We start from the raw sequence: 22,686 nt of genomic DNA, 5'->3' as shown, positions 1-22,686 counted from the left end.
ACGATCGGTGAACCTTTGCACCGTTTGCTGGATAGCCTTCCATAACCGCTCCAGGATGGGGCAGGTCCAGAAGATTTGGAGGATCGATCCCCGTTCCCCCTGGCATCTCCAGCAACAGTCTGGGGAGGAAGGGAAGATCTTTTGTAATTTTGCAGGGGCATTGTACCCTCTGGTAACTATTTTGCAGTTGGTCTCCTGAGTTTTTGTGCAGATGGAGGATCTATACGCGAAGTGCAGGATATTTTGTTTTTGATGCGTGCGCTATATGTTTTTCAAAGTTAAATCTCCTGAAACCACAGTTGGGTTTTGGGGCTAATTTTACTAAATTATGGTTTCAGTACCAGTCCAGCTGGGTGTATTGAATGCCACGTTTCTTTCAGAACCAGCCCAGTGGGAGTGTTCTGGGAGGTGGTATTTAAGGTACCGATGCCAGGTGTTCAGTGTTCCGTGCCAGAAGATATTTTCTGTCTGTTTGGTTCTGGTCCTCCAGACCAGCCCTCATGGCCCTCCTGGCCTGGGGTGCGGAACCATACATTTCCAAGTCTCGGGGCTGGCTAGCCCGAGGTGACGCAACTGCAGGGACAGGCCTAAATGGATATCGGGGCCTATTGATTCAAAGGTGGCCCAGTGCCGTCTCGTCTAAGGAGAGGCCCAGCAACTGGAGAAGCACCCAGGGGAGGACTCTTCAGGAGAAGGCGTGTGCAAGGCTGTCTTCACTGAAGGAGTCTGGAGGCTCAGTTGAAGGACACTTCATGGATCTACACTCATACGGTATCGCGGGACTGGCTGTGAGATACTGGTACCGTATGATAGCTCTTTAAATTGGTCTACATCCCTCACACCTTACACCTCACCTTACATTCAAGTCTGTGGCAGAGACTTTTCTCAAGTATTCTATACTCAAGTCTGTGGCAGAGACTTTATTTTACTTGACACCGTACTGGCTGCTAGGCCTAGTGAGAGAGGAGGTCTATCCGGGGGTTGTAAAATCCAGCTGTGAAACGGTCATTTTCTGGCTTTCTTCTGTAGCACTCACCCCCAAAGGAGTTGCTGGTTAGATTGGGCTTACCGTTACCTTTTTTTTCTCCTCACTTCATGTCTAGGGGTGCCCTGTGGTAGATGGCCCAGTAACTCGAGAGACTGACAACAGTTCCACTTAAATGGATTTTATTGGCAAAAACGTAGAGCATGAACAGTCTCTTAACATGGGATCAGAGGGTTGGAAAGGAAGTTCAGGTAGTGTCAATGTCAATGTTGAAGAATTTGCTTACTTTGACTGTATCCAGAGAATAGCCATTTGCAACTGGATGTTCACTCAAATTGGACAGTCCCTCTCTCACAAGGCCTAGCAGCCAACAAGGTGCTTACTCAGGAACATGTCTCTGCCACAGACGTCGTTGTAGAACATGTAGGAAAACTAAACTTGTAGAACACTCGTGTGATACCTGGATCTTTCAGCCAGCTTGGTGATATCCATGAGACTGGATTCTCTTGGGTACTTCAGCTCCTCCAGGCGCTTGCCAAGAAACCAACCCATACGTGACCTTCTTCTGAAGAGTCCTCCCCTAGATAGCATGAAATCACTGGGTCTCTCCCAAACCGGAGACGGCACCCAACCACCTCAGAATCCTCCTATAGTTTCCTTGCCTCGGGCTAGCTAGCCCCGAGACAACAAGATCGGGTGGATCTGCACCCCAGGCCATAGCCTTCCTGGGGGCTGGTCAGGAGGACCAGGACCATGAAGTCAGTAGATCCTTCTGGACCGGAACCCCGAACCACGTGATGTCCGCATCTTAAATACCCTCTCCCAGAAAGCACAGCAAGAGCGCCACTCCCACTGGGCGGGCTCCAAGAGAGAGTAACTTAAGCACCCAACCAGACCATAGTTCCATGCCCGCCAGAAGCGACAGTGCCCCCCTGTGGTCAGGCTGAACATCTCATAGTCCAGTCAGACTGATGCTGAAGTCCAAATTTAGACAACTGTACCCAAACCAAACTGCAGTTCAAATGCAACCTTAACTTTGAAAAACACACAGCGCGTGCTCTTCAGGAGCCAGCGCTTCACTTCCTATAAGAGACTTTCCATTTTTGCAGTCCAAAGTACCTGAACGTTCTCCTAACCCTCTACCCTAACCTGAGAGACTCTGTTTCTATTTCAAATAAATAAACCAAAAGAAGATTCAGTGTCAGTTTCCATATTTCTTTGGGCCATCTACCATGGGAAACCCTAGATGGAGAAGCAGTCAAGAAGGTAACCATAAGCCCAATAAAACCAGCAGCTCCTTCGGGGGTCAGTGCTAAAACTATACTACTGACATGTCATGCTTTAAAATTGCGCACACTTGTGGAATGGCGCCAAACTTCAGTACTTATAAATCTCCATAGGTGACGCTTTAAATTTTTTTTTTTTACAGATTACATGTTTAGAGTTACAGAGGAGGTCTAGTGCTAGAATTATTGTTCTCATTCTAATGATCGTGGCGTATGTAACCTGTGTGTATCTCGCTCTGATACTATCCAGTGCCTCACCAGCCACTCACCTCACCGCACGTCCCTGCTGGAACTCCCTACCCCAATCTCTGGCTATCTCCTACCCTATCCGTCTTCAGGCAAACCCTTAGAAATCATATTTTCAGAGTCTTTCACATCTCCACCTAACAACTGAACTTTACTTCCTCCATCAGCTCATCCATCACAGTTATTACCTTTTGTATCGCTTGCCCCTCCCTATTAGATTGTAAGCTCTCAGGTATAGGGGCCTCTCATCCTCCTTGTATTGAGTTGCATTGTAATATCTCCCTTTATAAAGACTCTACAGAGTTGTCTAGAAGTAGATCCAGAGAAAGTCTATTCCACATGATGACAGATCTTATTATAAAGAACAATATACAGGGAATTCTACTCACCAGAACACACTTGAGCAGGGTGAGCCGTCAGTAAATCTCCATCTCCCTCCTGTATGATATACATGGTTGGGAGTGGGACCCCAAATACTGAGGAAACATTGACTTCCACTGACACTGTCAGGAGCCAATGAGTGATCCTGAGCTTTTAGCCAATAGGAAAATTCACACGGAGATGATCAGTGGTTGCTGGGTAGAGAGTACTTGAAAAGGTTGCAAAGCTTTAACACGCAGGGGGAGAAAGTGAGAATAAAATCTTTATTTTCTTCACAAACAAAATGACAGGAGAATGAGTTTAGAGCTGGGAATTTCCACATCCCGAGGAAAGATTACTACAGCACTGAGCAGACCAAGGCGTGTTCACACAGGCTTCAGCAGAGTGAACAGTAAGCTTTGACAAAGCATGTGCAGAGATTTCAGGACGCTTTATTGAAGTTTTTGAAGTATCATTTAGCTCCAGTTTGTAAATGTTTAACACAAAAACTAATGGGAGTGCTGATTGTCAATTTAAGCAAGCTTCTAGCAGGCTTTCAACAAGCTTTCAGAAGTTCTGAAGCCTACCAGCAGCTTGTTTAAAAAGCAGCAATCAACACTCCCATTAGGTTCTGTGTTTAAAGCGGACCTCCACCCTAAAGTAGAAGTTCTGCTCATCAGAACCCCCCTCCGGTGCCACAATTGGGGGGTGATTCCGGGAATAGCTAGCCGCAGAAGCCCCGCCCGACCCCCCTGGTGTGTTCTGGGAAACACACAGTTCCCAGGACACAACGGGGACCAGTGAAGACGCGCGGCGAGACTTGCGCATGCGCAGTAGGGAACCGGGCAGTGAAGCCGCAACGCTTCACTTCCCGATTCCCTGACAGAGGATGGCGGCGGGGGCAGCCGAGAGATTGCTCGTCGTCTGCTGCTGACATGGCTGGACCCTGGAACAGGTACGTGTCCATTTATTAAAATTCAGCAGCTGCAGTATTTGTAGCTGCTGACTTTTAATATTTTTTTTTAAGGTGGCACTCCTCTTTAACATTTACAAACTGGAGCTGAATGGTGCTTCAAAAGCTTCAACAAAGCTTGCTGAAAACTTTGCACATGTTTTGTCAAAGCTTGCTGTTCACACTGCTCTTATACAAGCTGCAGCCCATGTGAAACAGTCCTGATTGCTAAAATAACTGCAATATGTTATTTAAAGGATAAATTCACCTTTTTAACATGTTACACCCAGCTTAAGGGTAGTGTCAGGGCTGGGCTCAGCCCTTCCTTCTCTGAGCTGGCCGCTCAGCTGTCGGCTAATCGCCAGCTCCCATCTCTCTCCAGTTACTCAGCTGTTGATGATATCCTGCTCGTCAGTCCTGCCTACTTAAGCCGTCCAGTCTAGATGAGCTCTGCCTTCACCTTGGTCACATCACAAGAAACGATCATCTGCAGTCCTGGTTAAAGACAGGCTTTGCTAGCATCCCTTCTGGCTCCAGATCCTGCTTGCTGTTCCACTACTTTGATCCCTGGCTTCTGGTTTGGCTGACTATATGTTCCGGTTAAAAGACAAACCAATGTGTGCAGAATGGTGGTGGGTCAAGAGCTGGTCTATCAGAATCCCAAAAAAACACAACAAAAATTTGGAAGCCTAGTGCACAAAGGCACAGCTAGTACCCCTACGGATATTGAACCCAATAGACCAGACAGTAGTTTATATATTTTTTTATGTATATATATATATATATATATATATATATATATATACACACACACACACACATATATACACACACACACACACACATATATACACACACACACACACACATATACTTTATTATTAATTTACAACATACATGGTTAATAATACATATTGCATAGAAGCAAGAAGTACTTGAGAATGCTGAATTAAATCAGGCTTTAGACAGTATGTACAGTAGAGAGTATTACTGACATGTTTCGGACTTTCTGTGCTTTTTCTGAGGCAAAATAAACATCTCATAAATACATATCTAGAACAGCCTATCTCAAACTTTTTAGCCCAGGGGAACCCTTAAAATTATTTTCAGGTCTCGGGAACCCCTGATAAAACCCATTCATTGGGGGTCAGTGGGAACAATGCCCCTTACTTTGGCGGTCAGTGTAAGAATAGCCCCCTTACAGAGAGCTATAAAGATCATTGTGTCATACCACTGGCTCTTCTAAGTGGCATTGGCTCAGAACTATGTAGGCACCATCAAACTGCAGGTAAATCAGCCACAGCTCAAGGAACCCCTAAACACCTCTGGAGGAACCCTAGTTGAGAATGGCTGATCTAGAATATAAATACACAGAAAAAAAATTAGTATGAGCAAAATACAAGGTGCAAGAAAATAACCACATTTAAACCATGGTAATAAAAATAATATATAATATAGCCACTTACATGTCTAGCACAGAGTCAGTATTCAGCAGTAGGGGGTTAGGGTGCTCAGGATAAATTTAAAACATGGCAAAAAAGGCAATTTAATGCCGGTATTGATGTGGTGTACAGGCCTATTGATGGCCAGGCAAGTATTAATACAGAAAATCCGGGCCAACTGTGGCTGCAGGAGCTCAACTGTCTGGTAGTAAAAACCAGAACAGCACAACCAATGGCATCAGTATGCAAAAGTGGAGAGTCTGACAAAAGAGACAAAATATAGTGTAATAATATACGGCAATGAAAAAAGGCCTAAGTACTATAGTATGCAATGACAGTGTTACTACACAAAGAGAGTACTGACCTGAGCGCTCAGAATAACTGAGTACTGCTTGGCGGCGTGAAACACATGGCGTGCTGTTCGCCATGGTTGCAGGCCTAATATAGCCAAAAGGCAGATGGGTAATCAGAATCTGCACTAGTGCACAATTAGTGCACAAAAATGACTTGTTTAATTGGATTCCTCTGAGAACGTCCAGGAAAAAATCGTGGCTTCTTCCAAACATAGACTTTTTTATTTTCATAGTCTGTTTTATCACGAGCCATTTTCCCTCTTTTACTGTCGATCACCGATTTTTCCATTTTATCCAATTTGCTGTTAAATCGGCTTTCAAATCATTGTCAACAGATATAAACATAGTTATCAAGAATGCGGATAAGTGAGGCAGTGTGGTGGTCCTGAATTCATGTGATTATACCCCAATTTAATGTTACCTTTTATGATATACTAGTGTTCCAGTTCTGTTTCTTATTTTCCATCAGCTTTTTCAGCCATCCCAAAATCTAACGTTATAATAGTCATAGGTTCATTCACAATAACACCTTCTACAAGCTTGTCACATGGGATCAAAATGATAACATCCATGTGAATGTCTAAAATTATACATGTGTGCGCTAGTCAGACACACCAAGTGGGTGGTAATTGACATTTCTTCCCCATATTTACTAAGATTATAGAGGGGGGTTTGTCTAGTTTGTGAATGTCACCCATATATAGATATTTTCAGATACAGTATATATTACATGGGTATAGTCTCATAGACATGGGACACACTCACTATTTTACATGTATGTGGTTTACTGATATAACCCAGATATTGGGGATTTTGTATATACCGCATTACACACTTTGCGGTTTATGCAATTTATTGATGCGGTTTATATACAGCACATTTCACATTTAACCATTGTACAGATCTGGAAATATTCTTTTTCCGCGACTATAGTCTTTTAACAAGTAAATCTTTATATATTTTTTCACTTTACATAATCTAGAGAGGTGTCATTTACATTAGGTTAATAAATAAATAATAATAAAAATAAGGAATAGAAATCAAGAGATCTCACAGCATTGTAGCGTGATCCCTTCTGCATATATATAGTCCACAAACCGTGTTCACATGAGTTTATACATATTGTGGTTATATATATCATCATTTTATCTTATGCGGAATTAATCATGTTCAATCACCCGTTATAGCCATTGCATCCTTGCCTCTATTCCATCATAGACTCTCTTATACTATTCACTCAGGTCATTGGTCTTCAAAGAAAAGGAGATGTTTCACAGCATTATAGTGAGATATTTCCTTTTCATATTACACAACCTATATAAAAATGTCTAAGTGACTTTATATACACTGCGATTACACACTATATATCACTATTCTATGTAGAACAGTTGGTGTCTGTACACTAGTTGCATTTATTGTATTACAGACATTTCTGCACGTCGCTGTATTGGTGTTTTTATATGGGCGACCCGTGTGAATAACATGAGTCAATTATAGTTTAGGAAGGAAGGGGTTAAAATGTTTGTTCCTTTTCTTGCCCATTAATCGTAATATCTATGGAATATTCAAGTAGATGGTTGATTGCCTAAAGCATACGCCTGATTTGGGTGCATTTACTGTTTTAGGCACTTGATTGAGGCGTCTAGGCTTATTCTAGTGTCCGTGAGGGTTCTAAAAGGTTTTTTGTTTTTCTTTTTTGTTTCTGTTTTTATTCAACTATTTTACATGTTATATTTGTATATTTGTGTCTTTTTATAGTGGTAGTTGCAGGTACATACTTTATTTTATGCATTGATTGGTGTATTTACATTAATTTACACATCGATAAAAACACGAGATTGGTTGGTGTATGTACAACTTTAGAAATATTTGGCAATTGTGATCTGCTTCTGAATCTTGGATTTTCCATGCATGCATACTACTTGTCATCGAAATAAGTCCATCAATTGTATGGTTTCATATTGGTTCTTTCATTATTATTCTTTTCTTTTTTCACCAACAGTTCACATAAATATGGCCATCGATCTGATGTGATTTTATTTAGTGCAGGTTCATCCCTGTCACTGTTATAACACAGTTCATTCTCTAAATATTTGAGTTTATTTACATACATATAAACATTCAATACTGTTTTACTTTGAATCTTATGACATTTATTCATATTCTTTATCTATGCATTAAAAGGCTACTCTGCACTAGTGCACAATTATATGTATTATTATCACCTTTACACCAATATATTTATATACACACATTTATACACGCCTATATACATATATACATTTTTCTTTTTATTTTCACACTTTGTTATTTTCACCTCTATATGTATATATATATATTTTTTACATATTTATACTTTTCATCTAATCACGTTTCAACACACAGACATGTTCACCTTTCTTTCCCCTTTTTTTCTTTCCCAGTTATTTTCACCAACCAACAACTGGGTGTGGAATGCATGTGTGGAGAATCTATGATGATAGCCTTATCAGCTGTCATGGTTTTACCTCTGATTTCACTGTGGTGTGCTTATACATGAACAGTATATATTTGTTTGTTATTCAGAACATAAGCTAGCTATGAGTAAGCGCTGTTTGTAGCGTGAAACGCGTTAGCTATTTTATTCAAAAATCCTTTTTTGTTCCCTTTTTGCTGTGACGTTTTGTTCAATGAAGTTTTGCACTTGCATTTTGAAGAAATAAAGGCATCTAATTTTTACACAATCCGGAGTGCGGCTATCCAGAGTTTTGTTCTGTTTCTACACATTTGGCTTATGCAATCAGCCTGCACCTGGAACCCCATTTGGAGAGCTAGCAGCCTGTCAGTGGTTTTGACTTGGAGCGGTGACATCTTTGTTTGTTTTGTCGACTTTCTGGATCTTTTTGCATCTTCTAAATATCACCAGCTCAGAACATCCACTTCTGTTTACCCATACACAGGTATTTACAGCTTCGTTTATCTCTCCGATCTATTTTACCAGTGGGGTTGAGAAATTCTGCCTGAACAATCTTGAACATGGATCCGACCATCATCCCAACAACCACAGCAGAGGGAACATTCAGTAGAACCCTCACGGCGCTGTCCAATAATCCATTACAACGAACATCACAGACACACACGGTACAATCTTTGGACGATGATAGTGTGCCTTTAATACGTCAATTCAGGAAACTTGAGCATCTGATGGCCAAAGAGATCAGAGTTTATTGGGACATTAGTTTTCTGACAGAATATATTTCTATAGCATACATTCCACGTGGACTGCGTATTAAAAAGTTTCCATCCTCAGAACTATTCAATGATGACATGAAGAAGGAATGGACTGAAGCACTTGATATTTGCTCCTTCACCTTAATGAAGACTTTAGTGTCATCTAAAACAAAAAGAAATAGAAGTGCTACAAACAGAGATAACCTCCGTTCAAACAGACCTAGCAAGGATGCAAACTCACCCTGACTTTTTGAATTTAGACAGCCGATTTAACAGCAAATTGGATAAAATGGAAAAATCGGTGATCGACAGTAAAAGAGGGAAAATGGCTCGTGATAAAACAGACTATGAAAATAAAAAAGTCTATGTTTGGAAGAAGCCACGATTTTTTCCTGGACGTTCTCAGAGGAATCCAATTAAACAAGTCATTTTCTCAGATCATGACAGTGACCTGGGAGATGATACCCTTGCGTATACCATGTCAGATTCTTCTCCAGAACACCTCACAAGTTCTACAGAACCATCAAGTTCAATCAAATCTACTACAGATCGGTCACCGGGAAACCCTCAAAGATCCAGTCAAACCAAAAAGAAAAAATCATCCATAAAAAAGTCAGGAGAGGGGGCAAGAAACACAGAAGTCGCGAAGGACACTCAGCACATGCCACGAACGAGAACCAGAAGATAGCCCTAAACGTTATCAATGTTTCAGAGAGAATTTTATTGAAAGAGGAATGTCATTTATTATCAAGAGGACTTGGTTTTTGCCCCAATAGACACTTTGATTTGTTTGGAACTATTTTAGATGTTAATAGGTTTTCACGAGCTTTAACACTCAAGAAACATTTCTTGGACATTTCTCCCACAGACATTGAAGCTGAGGTTTCCTTTGACACCTGCGAGCGGGGTGAGTCTCCTGATCTTCCTTCACCTGTCAAGTTTTGTGATACTTGTGCATTATTAGATTTACAGGATCTTGCTATGGAATCGGATTCCTTCCCCCTTGACCCTATCGATGTTTCCCTAAAAATGTCATTTAAGACTAGATCCAATTTTTACCCTATCGAGTCAAGGGGCAAGGATCTGGATTTATTCCAAAAAATGGTGGAGAGAGACTTGACCCGCCTTGCTCGCACTTGTCATAAAAAAACATTTCTTGACAATTTAACAAATGCTGAAAAAAACGCTTTCAAATCATTGTCAACAGATATAAACATAGTTATCAAGAATGCGGATAAGTGAGGCAGTGTGGTGGTCCTGAATTCATGTGATTATACCCCAATTTAATGTTACCTTTTATGATATACTAGTGTTCCAGTTCTGTTTCTTATTTTCCATCAGCTTTTTCAGCCATCCCAAAATCTAACGTTATAATAGTCATAGGTTCATTCACAATAACACCTTCTACAAGCTTGTCACATGGGATCAAAATGATAACATCCATGTGAATGTCTAAAATTATACATGTGTGCGCTAGTCAGACACACCAAGTGGGTGGTAATTGACATTTCTTCCCCATATTTACTAAGATTATAGAGGGGGGTTTGTCTAGTTTGTGAATGTCACCCATATATAGATATTTTCAGATACAGTATTGTAGACATGTCACTGGAGAAGTGATCGAGGGGGTGTACATCTCACCTAGGTTGCTACACAGTGTGAGATGGTAAATCCAGGATGGTTCAGTTTCTCAGCAGTGATATGCTGCTGAATTGTTATTTAATTTTGCCGGGCCTGGGTTTATATGGAATGGCAGGTAGGTTTGGTAGAGGGACCTGTCATTCCACATCCCCCGATCCAGTTCTGGGTTTGGGATCAGGTGAGCTTGGATCCTAATTAGCCTGGGAAGCTAAAGGCTCTGTAGGGTCTGCAGGTGATTGCTCCCAGCCAGGGAATGAACAGCCTGTATGTTGAAGGAAGCTGCAAGCACAGACACTGCTGGAGCTAAAACCCACCCTGCGATATCCAGACGAAAAGACGCTGTCTTTATAAATGTCAGATAGGTGAGAAGAACCTGTTAGTAAGCGCCCAGCCGGGCTAGGTCTTTTGTTTATTTTGTTGTACTTAGAAAGCACGGTGTTGCTGTATGTTTTGTTTGCTGGACTGTTTGTACCACGAATAAACGCCAAGATCTGCTTCATATATTCCAAGTCTGCTGTGAACTGTGTCCAAACACACCCTACCCCGGGAAGATCCCTTACAATTGGTGCGAGAGGTAGCGGGCAACGCGGTTGCTAGGGGCAACGGTGTGGACAGACTTGGCTACAGCTGCTGATGTCCTGGGTGAAAGCTGCAACTACACTCCAAAAACAGTCCAGCAACATGGAGGAGATGCTGAAGCAGTTTATGCAAGTGAGTTTGCAACAACAGCAGGCTCAGACAGAGGCCAATAGACGACATGAACAGTCCATGGCTGAACAACAGCAGATGATGGCTGCACAACAGCAGGCTCAGACAGAGGCCAATAGACGACATGAACAGTCCATGGCTGCACAACAACAGTCCATGGCTGCACAACAGCAGATGATGGCTGCACAACAGCGGATGCATAAGGAAGAGTTGCAAGCTTTGCGCCAAAGCCAACAACAACTTATCGAGCACCTGATAGTAAATCGAGAGGCGCCTGTGGTTACTAATCCACCCACAATGGAGGGAGCCGCTCCAGAGATTTTTTTTGGGAGAAGGACTGTGCAGAAAGCGCTGCAAAAGATGACTGCTGAGGACGATGTTGAGGCCTTTCTAACAGTATTTGAGCGCGTGGCTGAGCGAGAGAAGTTACCAGCTGCTGAGTGGGCAGAGGTAATTGCACCCTATTTAACAGGTGAACCCCAAAAGGCCTACTATGACCTCAGTGAGCAAGAGGTTAAGGACTATACTCGGCTAAAAGAGGAGATACTTGCCCGACTAGGAGTTACTACTGCAGTCCGTGCCCGGAGGGTACGCAACTGGAGCTACAGTCTGGACAAATCAGCGAGGTCCCAGATGTATGACCTAATCCATTTGGCAAGAAAGTGGTTGGAGCCAGACACTTCTACTCCTGCACAAATCCTAGAGAAGGTCGTGATGGATCGCTACCTCCGAGCGCTTCCTACTGACCTGCAACGCTGGGTGGGACAAGGTGATCCTAGGGACGCAAACGAACTTGTCAACCTTGTGGAGAGGTTCCAGGCGACTGAGGACTACCTCCGCGATGTTCCTGCAGCATCTTCACCTCCCCGGAGCGCCAGATCTGTGCCGTCAGCTGGTAAGAGACTTCCATCTGTTGGGGGAGTGTGGAGGGGTGCTGATGGGGGGAAAAGGGCTCAAGTGGTGTCTCAGGGACAAAAGACTGGTGATGGTCCCGGGTGGCTAAGGGGCTCTGAAAAGGACTCCTTGCCAAAGAGACCAGGCCCTATCCAGTGTTGGAGATGCCATGAGGCGGGACACGTGTCTGCCCATTGCCCTCTTACCTCTGAACCCATGGAATGTGACGCTAGCCGGCGTCAGTCGCTATTTGCGGAACCATCTTGTGCTGCAGTTCCTGGACTAGAGACTGAACCGCAAATCTGCAACATCACAATCAATGACTTTCCTGTTAAAGCGTTAATGGACTCAGGAAGCCTCGTAACCTTGGTGCATGCTAGCCTGGTGGCTGGGGACTTAGAGCCTAACAAGCATATGAGTGTTGTGTGCATACATGGTGATACAAAAGTGTACCCTATAGTGCAGGCTAAAGTCGGGACTAAACAAGGCACCGTACAATATGAAGTGGGTGTGGTTAAAAACCTCATGCATGATGTAATATTGGGCCGCGATTTTCCGTTATTCTGGGCTCTCTGGGAAAAAAGAGAAATCCCCAAAAGGAGTGAGGATACCTCTAAGGAGGTTGCCTTGTCCGCTGTGAATGATAAAAGTATGCAGGATGAAAATGATTGTTTTCCTTTGCAGGTCCTGGTTGGGGAGGAGGATCCTCCCACTGAGCAAAATATACTAGACTTAGAGGTGTCTAGCGATAATTTTGGGACTGCACAATTACAGGACCCCACTCTCAAAAATGCGAGAGAGCAGGTTGCTGTTATGAACGGGGTACCTCAGGAACCAGATGCTGAAAAAAGATTTCCACATTTTTCGGTGACTAATGATCTTTTCTATAGAGTCAATAAGGTTAAAGATGAGATTGTGGAACAGCTTCTGGTACCTAAGCCGTACCGGCGTCAGGTGCTTGACATGGCACATAACCATGTTCTTGGGGGACACTTGGGGACTGACAAAACGCGAGAGAGGGTTCTCCAGAGGTTTTTTTGGCCGGCCATATATGATGACATTAAAAAATACTGTGAGTCGTGCCCCACATGTCAGGTTAGTGCCCCAGTGTCACATTTTCGCAGTCCTTTGGTTTCGCTCCCTATTATAGAGGTGCCTTTTGAGCGTATTGCCATGGATTTAGTGGGTCCCATTGTAAAGTCAGCTAGAGGACACCAGTATATTTTGGTAGTCCTGGATTATGCGACCCGCTATCCTGAGGCTGTACCCTTAAGAAACACTGCATCTAAAACAATTGCACGTGAGTTGTTTTATATGTTCTCTAGGACTGGGATCCCCAAAGAAATCCTAACTGACCAAGGTACGCCATTTATGTCGAAAGTAATGAAGGAATTATGCAAACTATTTAAAATCTCACACATCCGTACCTCTGTGTACCACCCCCAGACGGACGGATTGGTGGAGAGATTTAATAAGACTTTGAAACATATGTTGAAGAAAGTGGTGGCAAAAGATGGTCGTGACTGGGATCATTTATTACCCTACCTCATGTTTGCTATTAGGGAGGTGCCCCAAGCGTCCACAGGGTTCTCACCATTCGAGTTGGTCTATGGTCATCACCCTAGGGGTCTACTGGACATTGCAAAAGAGACATGGGAGAATGAGTCCACCCCATACAAGAGTGTTATTGAGCATGTAGCACAAATGCAGGACCGTATAGCCACTGTAATGCCCCTGGTAAGGGAACACCTCCAGAGGGCTCAAGAGGCCCAAAGTAGAATTTACAACCGGTCCGCAAGAATCAGGACATTCAACCCAGGCGATAGGGTCCTTATACTAGTCCCCACTGTTGAGAGTAAATTCTTGGCGAAGTGGCAAGGTCCTTATGAAATTGTTGAAAAGATCAGTGAGGTGAACTACAAGGTGCACCAACCAGGTAGAAGGAAGCCTTTCCAAGTTTATCACATAAACTTGATCAAGCCCTGGAAAGACAGGGAATCCTTGGTGGCGACAAATACTGTTAATGATTTGTCACAACCAATCCCTCCAGTCAAGGTAGGTGATACTCTATCAGTGTCACAGAAACAGGAGGCTCAGGAATTTTTACAGAAAAACAAAAAAAAGTTCTCTGACCTCCCAGGGCGTACACACCTCATCCATCATCACATTGAAACTGAGCCTAGAAGCAGAGTAAACCTTAAGCCCTATAGGATACCGGAGGCACGTAGGGAAGCCGTATCTGCCGAGGTAAAACGTATGCTTGCTCTGGGGGTAATTGAGGTGTCACAGAGTGAATGGTCCAGCCCAATTGTGCTAATCCCAAAGCCCAATGGAACTTGGAGGTTCTGTAACGATTTCATAAAGTTGAATGAGATCTCCAAGTTCGATGCGTATCCTATGCCCAGGGTAGATGAGTTGATTGAGAAGTTGGGTAACGCCAGGTACATAACCACTCTCGATCTCACAAAGGGCTACTGGCAGATTCCACTTTCTGGTGAGGCTAAAGAGAAAACTGCATTCTCCACCCCTGATGGGCTATTCCAGTATGTAGTGATGCCATTCGGGTTACATGGAGCGCCTGCAACTTTCCAGAGGTTGATGGACTTGATTCTGCGACCACATCGTGATTACTCAGCTGCCTACCTCGATGATGTGGTCATTTTTAGCCCTGATTGGGAAAGTCACCTCTGTAAGGTACAGGCCGTGTTGGATGCCATAAGTGATGCGGGGTTGACCATAAATGCCGAGAAGTGTGCTCTAGCCCTAGAAGAGGCCAAATATCTAGGCTACATTATTGGGAGAGGGTTGATTAAGCCACAGCTAAATAAAATTGAGGCAATACAGAATTGGCCTAGACCCCTGACAAGGAAACAGGTTAGAGCTTTCCTGGGTATTACGGGGTATTACCGTAGGTTTGTGCCGAACTTTGCCTCAGTTGCTGCTCCACTAACTGACTTGACAAAGGGCGGAAAGACAGCAATGGTCACGTGGACCCCAGAGGCCGAGAAGGCTTTCCAAAGCCTTAAGTCTGCCTTGTGCCAACCACCTGTGTTAGTTACCCCCGATTTCAAACGAGAGTTTCTGGTCCAGACAGATGCCTCTAACACAGGCTTAGGTGCAGTACTCTCACAAGTAGTGAATGGTGAGGAGCATCCGGTGACGTACTTGAGTAGAAAATTAACCCCGGCCGAGAAAAATTATGCCATTGTGGAGCGAGAGTGTTTGGCAGTAAAGTGGGCCCTAGAATCGTTAAAGTATTACTTGCTAGGCAGGAAATTCAAGTTGGTGACAGACCATGCCCCCCTAACATGGATGAAGTTAAACAAGGAGAGAAATGCAAGAGTGACTAGATGGTTTCTCTCCCTACAAAACTTTAATTTCACTGTGGAACACAGGCCAGGGAAATTACAGGCAAATGCTGACGCATTGTCGAGGGTAAGTTGTCTGTGGGGACAAAAGGCTCAGCCCTCCGGTCTGAAAAAGAGGGGGGGGATATGTAGACATGTCACTGGAGAAGTGATCGAGGGGGTGTACATCTCACCTAGGTTGCTACACAGTGTGAGATGGTAAATCCAGGATGGTTCAGTTTCTCAGCAGTGATATGCTGCTGAATTGTTATTTAATTTTGCCGGGCCTGGGTTTATATGGAATGGCAGGTAGGTTTGGTAGAGGGACCTGTCATTCCACATCCCCCGATCCAGTTCTGGGTTTGGGATCAGGTGAGCTTGGATCCTAATTAGCCTGGGAAGCTAAAGGCTCTGTAGGGTCTGCAGGTGATTGCTCCCAGCCAGGGAATGAACAGCCTGTATGTTGAAGGAAGCTGCAAGCACAGACACTGCTGGAGCTAAAACTCACCCTGCGATATCCAGACGAAAAGACGCTGTCTTTATAAATGTCAGATAGGTGAGAAGAACCTGTTAGTAAGCGCCCAGCCGGGCTAGGTCTTTTGTTTATTTTGTTGTACTTAGAAAGCACGGTGTTGCTGTATGTTTTGTTTGCTGGACTGTTTGTACCACGAATAAACGCCAAGATCTGCTTCATATATTCCAAGTCTGCTGTGAACTGTGTCCAAACACACCCTACCCCGGGAAGATCCCTTACAGTATATATTACATGGGTATAGTCTCATAGACATGGGACACACTCACTATTTTACATGTATGTGGTTTACTGATATAACCCAGATATTGGGGATTTTGTATATACCGCATTACACACTTTGCGGTTTATGCAATTTATTGATGCGGTTTATATACAGCACATTTCACATTTAACCATTGTACAGATCTGGAAATATTCTTTTTCCGCGACTATAGTCTTTTAACAAGTAAATCTTTATATATTTTTTCACTTTACATAATCTAGAGAGGTGTCATTTACATTAGGTTAATAAATAAATAATAATAAAAATAAGGAATAGAAATCAAGAGATCTCACAGCATTGTAGCGTGATCCCTTCTGCATATATATAGTCCACAAACCGTGTTCACATGAGTTTATACATATTGTGGTTATATATATCATCATTTTATCTTATGCGGAATTAATCATGTTCAATCACCCGTTATAGCCATTGCATCCTTGCCTCTATTCCATCATAGACTCTCTTATACTATTCACTCAGGTCATTGGTCTTCAAAGAAAAGGAGATGTTTCACAGCATTATAGTGAGATATTTCCTTTTCATATTACACAACCTATATAAAAATGTCTAAGTGACTTTATATACACTGCGATTACACACTATATATCACTATTCTATGTAGAACAGTTGGTGTCTGTACACTAGTTGCATTTATTGTATTACAGACATTTCTGCACGTCGCTGTATTGGTGTTTTTATATGGGCGACCCGTGTGAATAACATGAGTCAATTATAGTTTAGGAAGGAAGGGGTTAAAATGTTTGTTCCTTTTCTTGCCCATTAATCGTAATATCTATGGAATATTCAAGTAGATGGTTGATTGCCTAAAGCATACGCCTGATTTGGGTGCATTTACTGTTTTAGGCACTTGATTGAGGCGTCTAGGCTTATTCTAGTGTCCGTGAGGGTTCTAAAAGGTTTTTTGTTTTTCTTTTTTGTTTCTGTTTTTATTCAACTATTTTACATGTTATATTTGTATATTTGTGTCTTTTTATAGTGGTAGTTGCAGGTACATACTTTATTTTATGCATTGATTGGTGTATTTACATTAATTTACACATCGATAAAAACACGAGATTGGTTGGTGTATGTACAACTTTAGAAATATTTGGCAATTGTGATCTGCTTCTGAATCTTGGATTTTCCATGCATGCATACTACTTGTCATCGAAATAAGTCCATCAATTGTATGGTTTCATATTGGTTCTTTCATTATTATTCTTTTCTTTTTTCACCAACAGTTCACATAAATATGGCCATCGATCTGATGTGATTTTATTTAGTGCAGGTTCATCCCTGTCACTGTTATAACACAGTTCATTCTCTAAATATTTGAGTTTATTTACATACATATAAACATTCAATACTGTTTTACTTTGAATCTTATGACATTTATTCATATTCTTTATCTATGCATTAAAAGGCTACTCTGCACTAGTGCACAATTATATGTATTATTATCACCTTTACACCAATATATTTATATACACACATTTATACACGCCTATATACATATATACATTTTTCTTTTTATTTTCACACTTTGTTATTTTCACCTCTATATGTATATATATATATTTTTTACATATTTATACTTTTCATCTAATCACGTTTCAACACACAGACATGTTCACCTTTCTTTCCCCTTTTTTTCTTTCCCAGTTATTTTCACCAACCAACAACTGGGTGTGGAATGCATGTGTGGAGAATCTATGATGATAGCCTTATCAGCTGTCATGGTTTTACCTCTGATTTCACTGTGGTGTGCTTATACATGAACAGTATATATTTGTTTGTTATTCAGAACATAAGCTAGCTATGAGTAAGCGCTGTTTGTAGCGTGAAACGCGTTAGCTATTTTATTCAAAAATCCTTTTTTGTTCCCTTTTTGCTGTGACGTTTTGTTCAATGAAGTTTTGCACTTGCATTTTGAAGAAATAAAGGCATCTAATTTTTACACAATCCGGAGTGCGGCTATCCAGAGTTTTGTTCTGTTTCTACACATACTGCACTAGGGTACTTGGTATGATTACAGTATTTACAGATAACTAGGCTGAGGAACTACAAGAGCCAAGATGCCTTGTTTGCTGCATAATGACATTGCATCAACCAGCATGATCTGGGGTCCCTGATATTAGTAGTGTTGTAGGATCTGGGGCTGCTGTCCCTCCATCCCTCTCCATACCTCATTCATCTCAAACTCTAACCACACCCCCTTTGAGCCACACCCACTATTTCCCATAAAGCACACTGGTTTTTCGCACACCCCGCATTTTTATTTTTTCCTTATGCCACGCCTACAAACGCATGCCCCGCTCCCTAATTATAATGTAACACCGACAAAAGCTAAAAAAAAAAAAAAAGTGTCCCTAATTTATTTTTTACAATGTTGGCAAATATGACAGATATTATAACTCCCACACACCCATCATATACCGGCGCTGTACTCACCGGAATGGACTCCTATGACAGACACACAGAGGAGTGGGGCGGCCACAAAGAGCCTCATTCTCTTCTTTGTACGGAACCAGAACCGTCCTCTCACCTCACCCACTTCTACTGATACTCTGTGCAGAAGGAGGCGGAGACTCTGTACACAGGACGCTGCTGATTGGGTGATAATTATCTCCCATCCAATAGAAAAATTCATACACAGATTATCACCAGTTGCTAGGCAGAGGCAGTGTGAAAAGGTTGTCTAGTTGAGGAATAGAATGGGAGAAAGTGAAAGTAAAATGCTGAGATGTCAAACATGATGACAGAGGAGCTCAGGGTGGGGGATTTCCAGATCCTGAGCCATGATCACTGAGTGGGGAGATGTGATTGGTTGGCACAGGAACTGAAGCCTTGTTACTGGCAGCCATTTTGTCATTTACAGTTCAGAATAGAAAAGATGATTTTTTTTTATCAGATTGTGATAAGCCCCCGATAACCACACGCCAGGGTTGTGGGGAAGGGGTCCTTGTCCCTTCCCAGAAATGACCTGGAAGTGGCAGGAGGGCACCTCTCCCGCCACCTCTTAAAGTGATCCCCCCGCAAATCCACCGACGGGACCATTTTAATTCGATGTAGAATTGGCCACAGTAAACAATTATACTGTGCTAGCTGCTGCCATAATACCGTATTTAACGGCAAAGTAATGATGTATATTTACTGTGGGCAGTCGTCAAGTGGTTTTTAAAGTTCACCTTTTTTTTTTTCTAAAATCCAGCTCCCCTATGTAGCAATTTAATATTAATATAACTCTGTTGCAGGAAAATAAGCTTTATATTAATGAGGGAATGCGAGTTCCTGCTACACAGAGATGTGAACGGGGCCTGACAGCTTAGTGTCTCCATGCACTCCCTCCTATGTACTTGTATAAATCTGGCCATACACTATGCAACCTGATTGTACCATTTCCTTTAGATCTGCCATCAACTATGTGGTGCCTGTCTGATTTTCATACATAGTGAATGGATAGAGAGATGGGTCCTCCTATTCCATACTTTTGGTAAAGCTAAAAGAAATTATACAGAGATTGTACAATCAGGTTGCATAGTGTATGGTCAGCTTTATACAATACATAGGAGGGAGTGCATGGAGACACTCAGCTGTCAGGCGCTGTTGAATGAATAAGTGAATTGTATAGCACTACTATGTGCACTGAATCGCCTCAGGGCTTTTGCCGCCGACGTCTATCAGCGATATAGCACAGTCCTTTACCCCATAGGGTCCCAACGTGCTTACAAACACATCAACATACACATATTATGGCCAATTTTTAGACGGGGTCTAATTAACCTACCAGCAGGTCTTTGGAGTGTGGGAGGAAACCGGAGTACCCGGAGGAAACGCACAGAGGCATAGGGAGAACATGCAAACTCCAGGCAGATGGTGCTGTGGTCGTGCTGAAATGGCTAACCACTACACCCCTGTGCTGTTCACATTTCTGCGAAGTGGGAACTCATTCCTGCATTTGTTTTTTTGGGCATTTTTGCTCGTCATACACAGGGAACGTCTATTCATTTGAATGGGCTGCCGTACTCACAACAAGAAGCTCCAGAACTTTTTTTAAAGCGAAGAGTGGATGCGTTTTTTATCGTGCTTTTTGGTGTGTTTACACCAAGGAATAAGAAAAGGAAGGAGGAAGAAGGGAAGGAAAAAATGAATAGGAATAATTGAAAAGCGGGGGGGGGGGGGGAATAGAGGAAAAAGCAAGAGGGAGGGAAAAATATATATACCCCTCCACCCTCCCCGCTTTTCAAATATTCCTATTCTTGTTTTTTTCCTTTCCTTCTTCCTTTTCTTATTCCTTGGTTCTTTTCCTCTTCATTCCACCCCCCTTTCCTTTTCTTTCCTACTTCCCCACCATTTGTTGTGTCCATAGTTTCTAGCACTGACCCATTGTCACCTTACCATTTTTCAACAATGCTCTTTTGTGCCCATAGCCTCTCCTCTGTCCGCCCCGGGGGGACTACCCCTTATCGGGTGCCTCTCTTGGTACTGCGTGGTGCCTCCAGGGCCATCTTTGGTAAGCGACTTATAATTCTATAGATTCTCCAAGATCAATCTACTATGTATTGTTACCCAAGAGTCCGTTACACTCAAACTTACCAAGCTTGAAATTTGTATAACTGTTCAACTATGAAACTTTATTTACTCTTGTAGATGTTTTTGACTGACCCCTCCTGAAGAAGTGGTGGATACCGCAAAACATGTAGAGGACTCTGTCAGGATATCATTTTAAAAGGCAGAGTATCTGTTTGGGACTTTATATGAGGTAAAGACCATTTAGGTCATATAGCTCCATCCCTATCTATTGGAAATATCCTAAGGGGAAAGGGGCAAGGGAAAAAATTGGGACGTTATATGAAGCATGCAGTCTCTTGGAGACGGCATGCTTCATATAAAGTCCCAATTTTTTCCCTTGCCCCTTTCCCCTTGGGATATTTCTGTCAGGATATATATCCAAGTTTTCTTGTATTAGGACCTACGTGTCCATTACTGGTTCTCATTACCGTGCACGGTACTATGTGCACAGTGTATGGACCTCCGTACCAACTGTTTTTAACTATGTCTATTTTCTAATAAATTTACATTTTCTTCTTAATTGGTTCACTCCTCGGGTACCGAGATATTCCTCGGCTTTTTTAGTGCTATAGAGTGTTTGGAGCAGCTCCAGGCACTTCCCCACTTTCCAAAGATAATGTGATTCTCATTTTAGCCAGAATCGCCTGTAAGTACTGGAAATATCTCCTAAACTTGCACCGTTTAGGAGACATTTACATTGCATGCAGCTATTGACATCACTGGCGCATGCGCTCTGAAGGAACGGCCACGACTGCCATTCCTGTCGAGGCCAGTGCCGTGAGTGGCAGCTCCCGCACGCATGCATGGGAGTAACGTCATCGCAGGCCTGGCCAATCACAGCGCGGGAGCCAGCGAACCCGGAAGAAACTCTGGGAAAAGTGTAAGCCGTGTCAGCGGTCTGCGGGCACCACTGGAACAGCTTCTTTCTCGCGACCCATGGCTGGGCACTTAAAGAGCCACATACAGGTACGTGATTATGCCCAGCCGTGCCATTCTTCCAACGTATATGTGCAGGAGGCGGTCCTTAAGCGGTTAATGGGATAATAATGAAGCTGCTTTGCTGGTGATACTGATGGAGTTATTGCAAACTAATTTCAAAAGGCTTTTTTTCTAGTGATATCAAGAATATTTTTTTTTTTTTGGGCAAGTTACCACAGCACCATTATCCCGTAGTCCCTTGTCAATTTTACATTGTATTTTTTTTAAATGTATGGTACATTTAAAAAACTAGAGCTCCGTCGTGTGCTGTGACGATCGGAGGAGATCGATCAACTGCTGGCTTACCATTGCCTTCAGATTACAGGCTCATTCTGACCTTAGGGGTCTCCTTTGGACTGGCGGTAGGGGGCTGGGGAAACGTGTGATACTCCAGATTGCTGATGACTGGATTGGAGGAATCTGAAATCGATCACTTTCTACACATGCACTTTACGTCTTCTATATGAACTGTTTGATGAAGATTCAGTACATTCACGATTGCACTTTACTGCACTGATTGGACTTTGCACCTTTTCCTTTTTTTACTATGACTTTTATTATTTTGCATTTTATGCGATTTCTTGCACTTTAGCGTTTTTTGTTTTTTTTTGCATTTTATGTGTTTATGTTATTTATGGTTTTGTATACACATATACACACACATTTATAAAACCAAAATAAAATTTAAATTATTAATCTAGACAAAGCTTCCTTGTTGGTTTAGATATATTGGGGATGGTTCTAAGCACTGTGTCTTCTTCCTTTTCAGCTTTTTTTCCTCAGAGAATAGATGAAGGTATCCCCTCCCCCCCTTCCAAGTCACCCCTTGTCCCCACCCCTTACCCACCTCCGAGCATTGCCCCTTGGTCTACTCCCTACTCACCTCCCAGTACCACCCTTTATAGAGGATACAGA

At 42.6% G+C, this 22,686-nt stretch overlaps 1 protein-coding gene across 1 annotated transcript in view; it reads right to left on the bottom strand.

The window, feature by feature from the left end:
* LOC143984086 (class I histocompatibility antigen, F10 alpha chain-like) overlaps nt 1-18,884 on the bottom strand; it is a 123,197-nt gene extending 104,313 nt beyond the window's left edge. The window contains exon 1 of the mRNA XM_077484407.1: nt 18,673-18,884. Coding sequence (XP_077340533.1) covers nt 18,673-18,871 — 199 coding nt within the window. The 5' untranslated portion in view covers nt 18,872-18,884. The remainder of the gene's footprint in view (nt 1-18,672) is intronic.
* Between the last annotated feature and the right edge of the window lie 3,802 nt (nt 18,885-22,686).

This window comes from Lithobates pipiens, unplaced genomic scaffold, assembly GCF_037356315.1.
Source record: "Lithobates pipiens isolate NorthernLeopardFrog02 unplaced genomic scaffold, aLitPip1_a1.2 Scaffold_1, whole genome shotgun sequence".
NCBI lineage: Eukaryota > Metazoa > Chordata > Amphibia > Anura > Ranidae > Lithobates > Lithobates pipiens.
The sequence above is the reverse complement of the archived record's forward strand: the minus strand, read 5'-3'. Positions and strand labels throughout refer to the sequence as shown.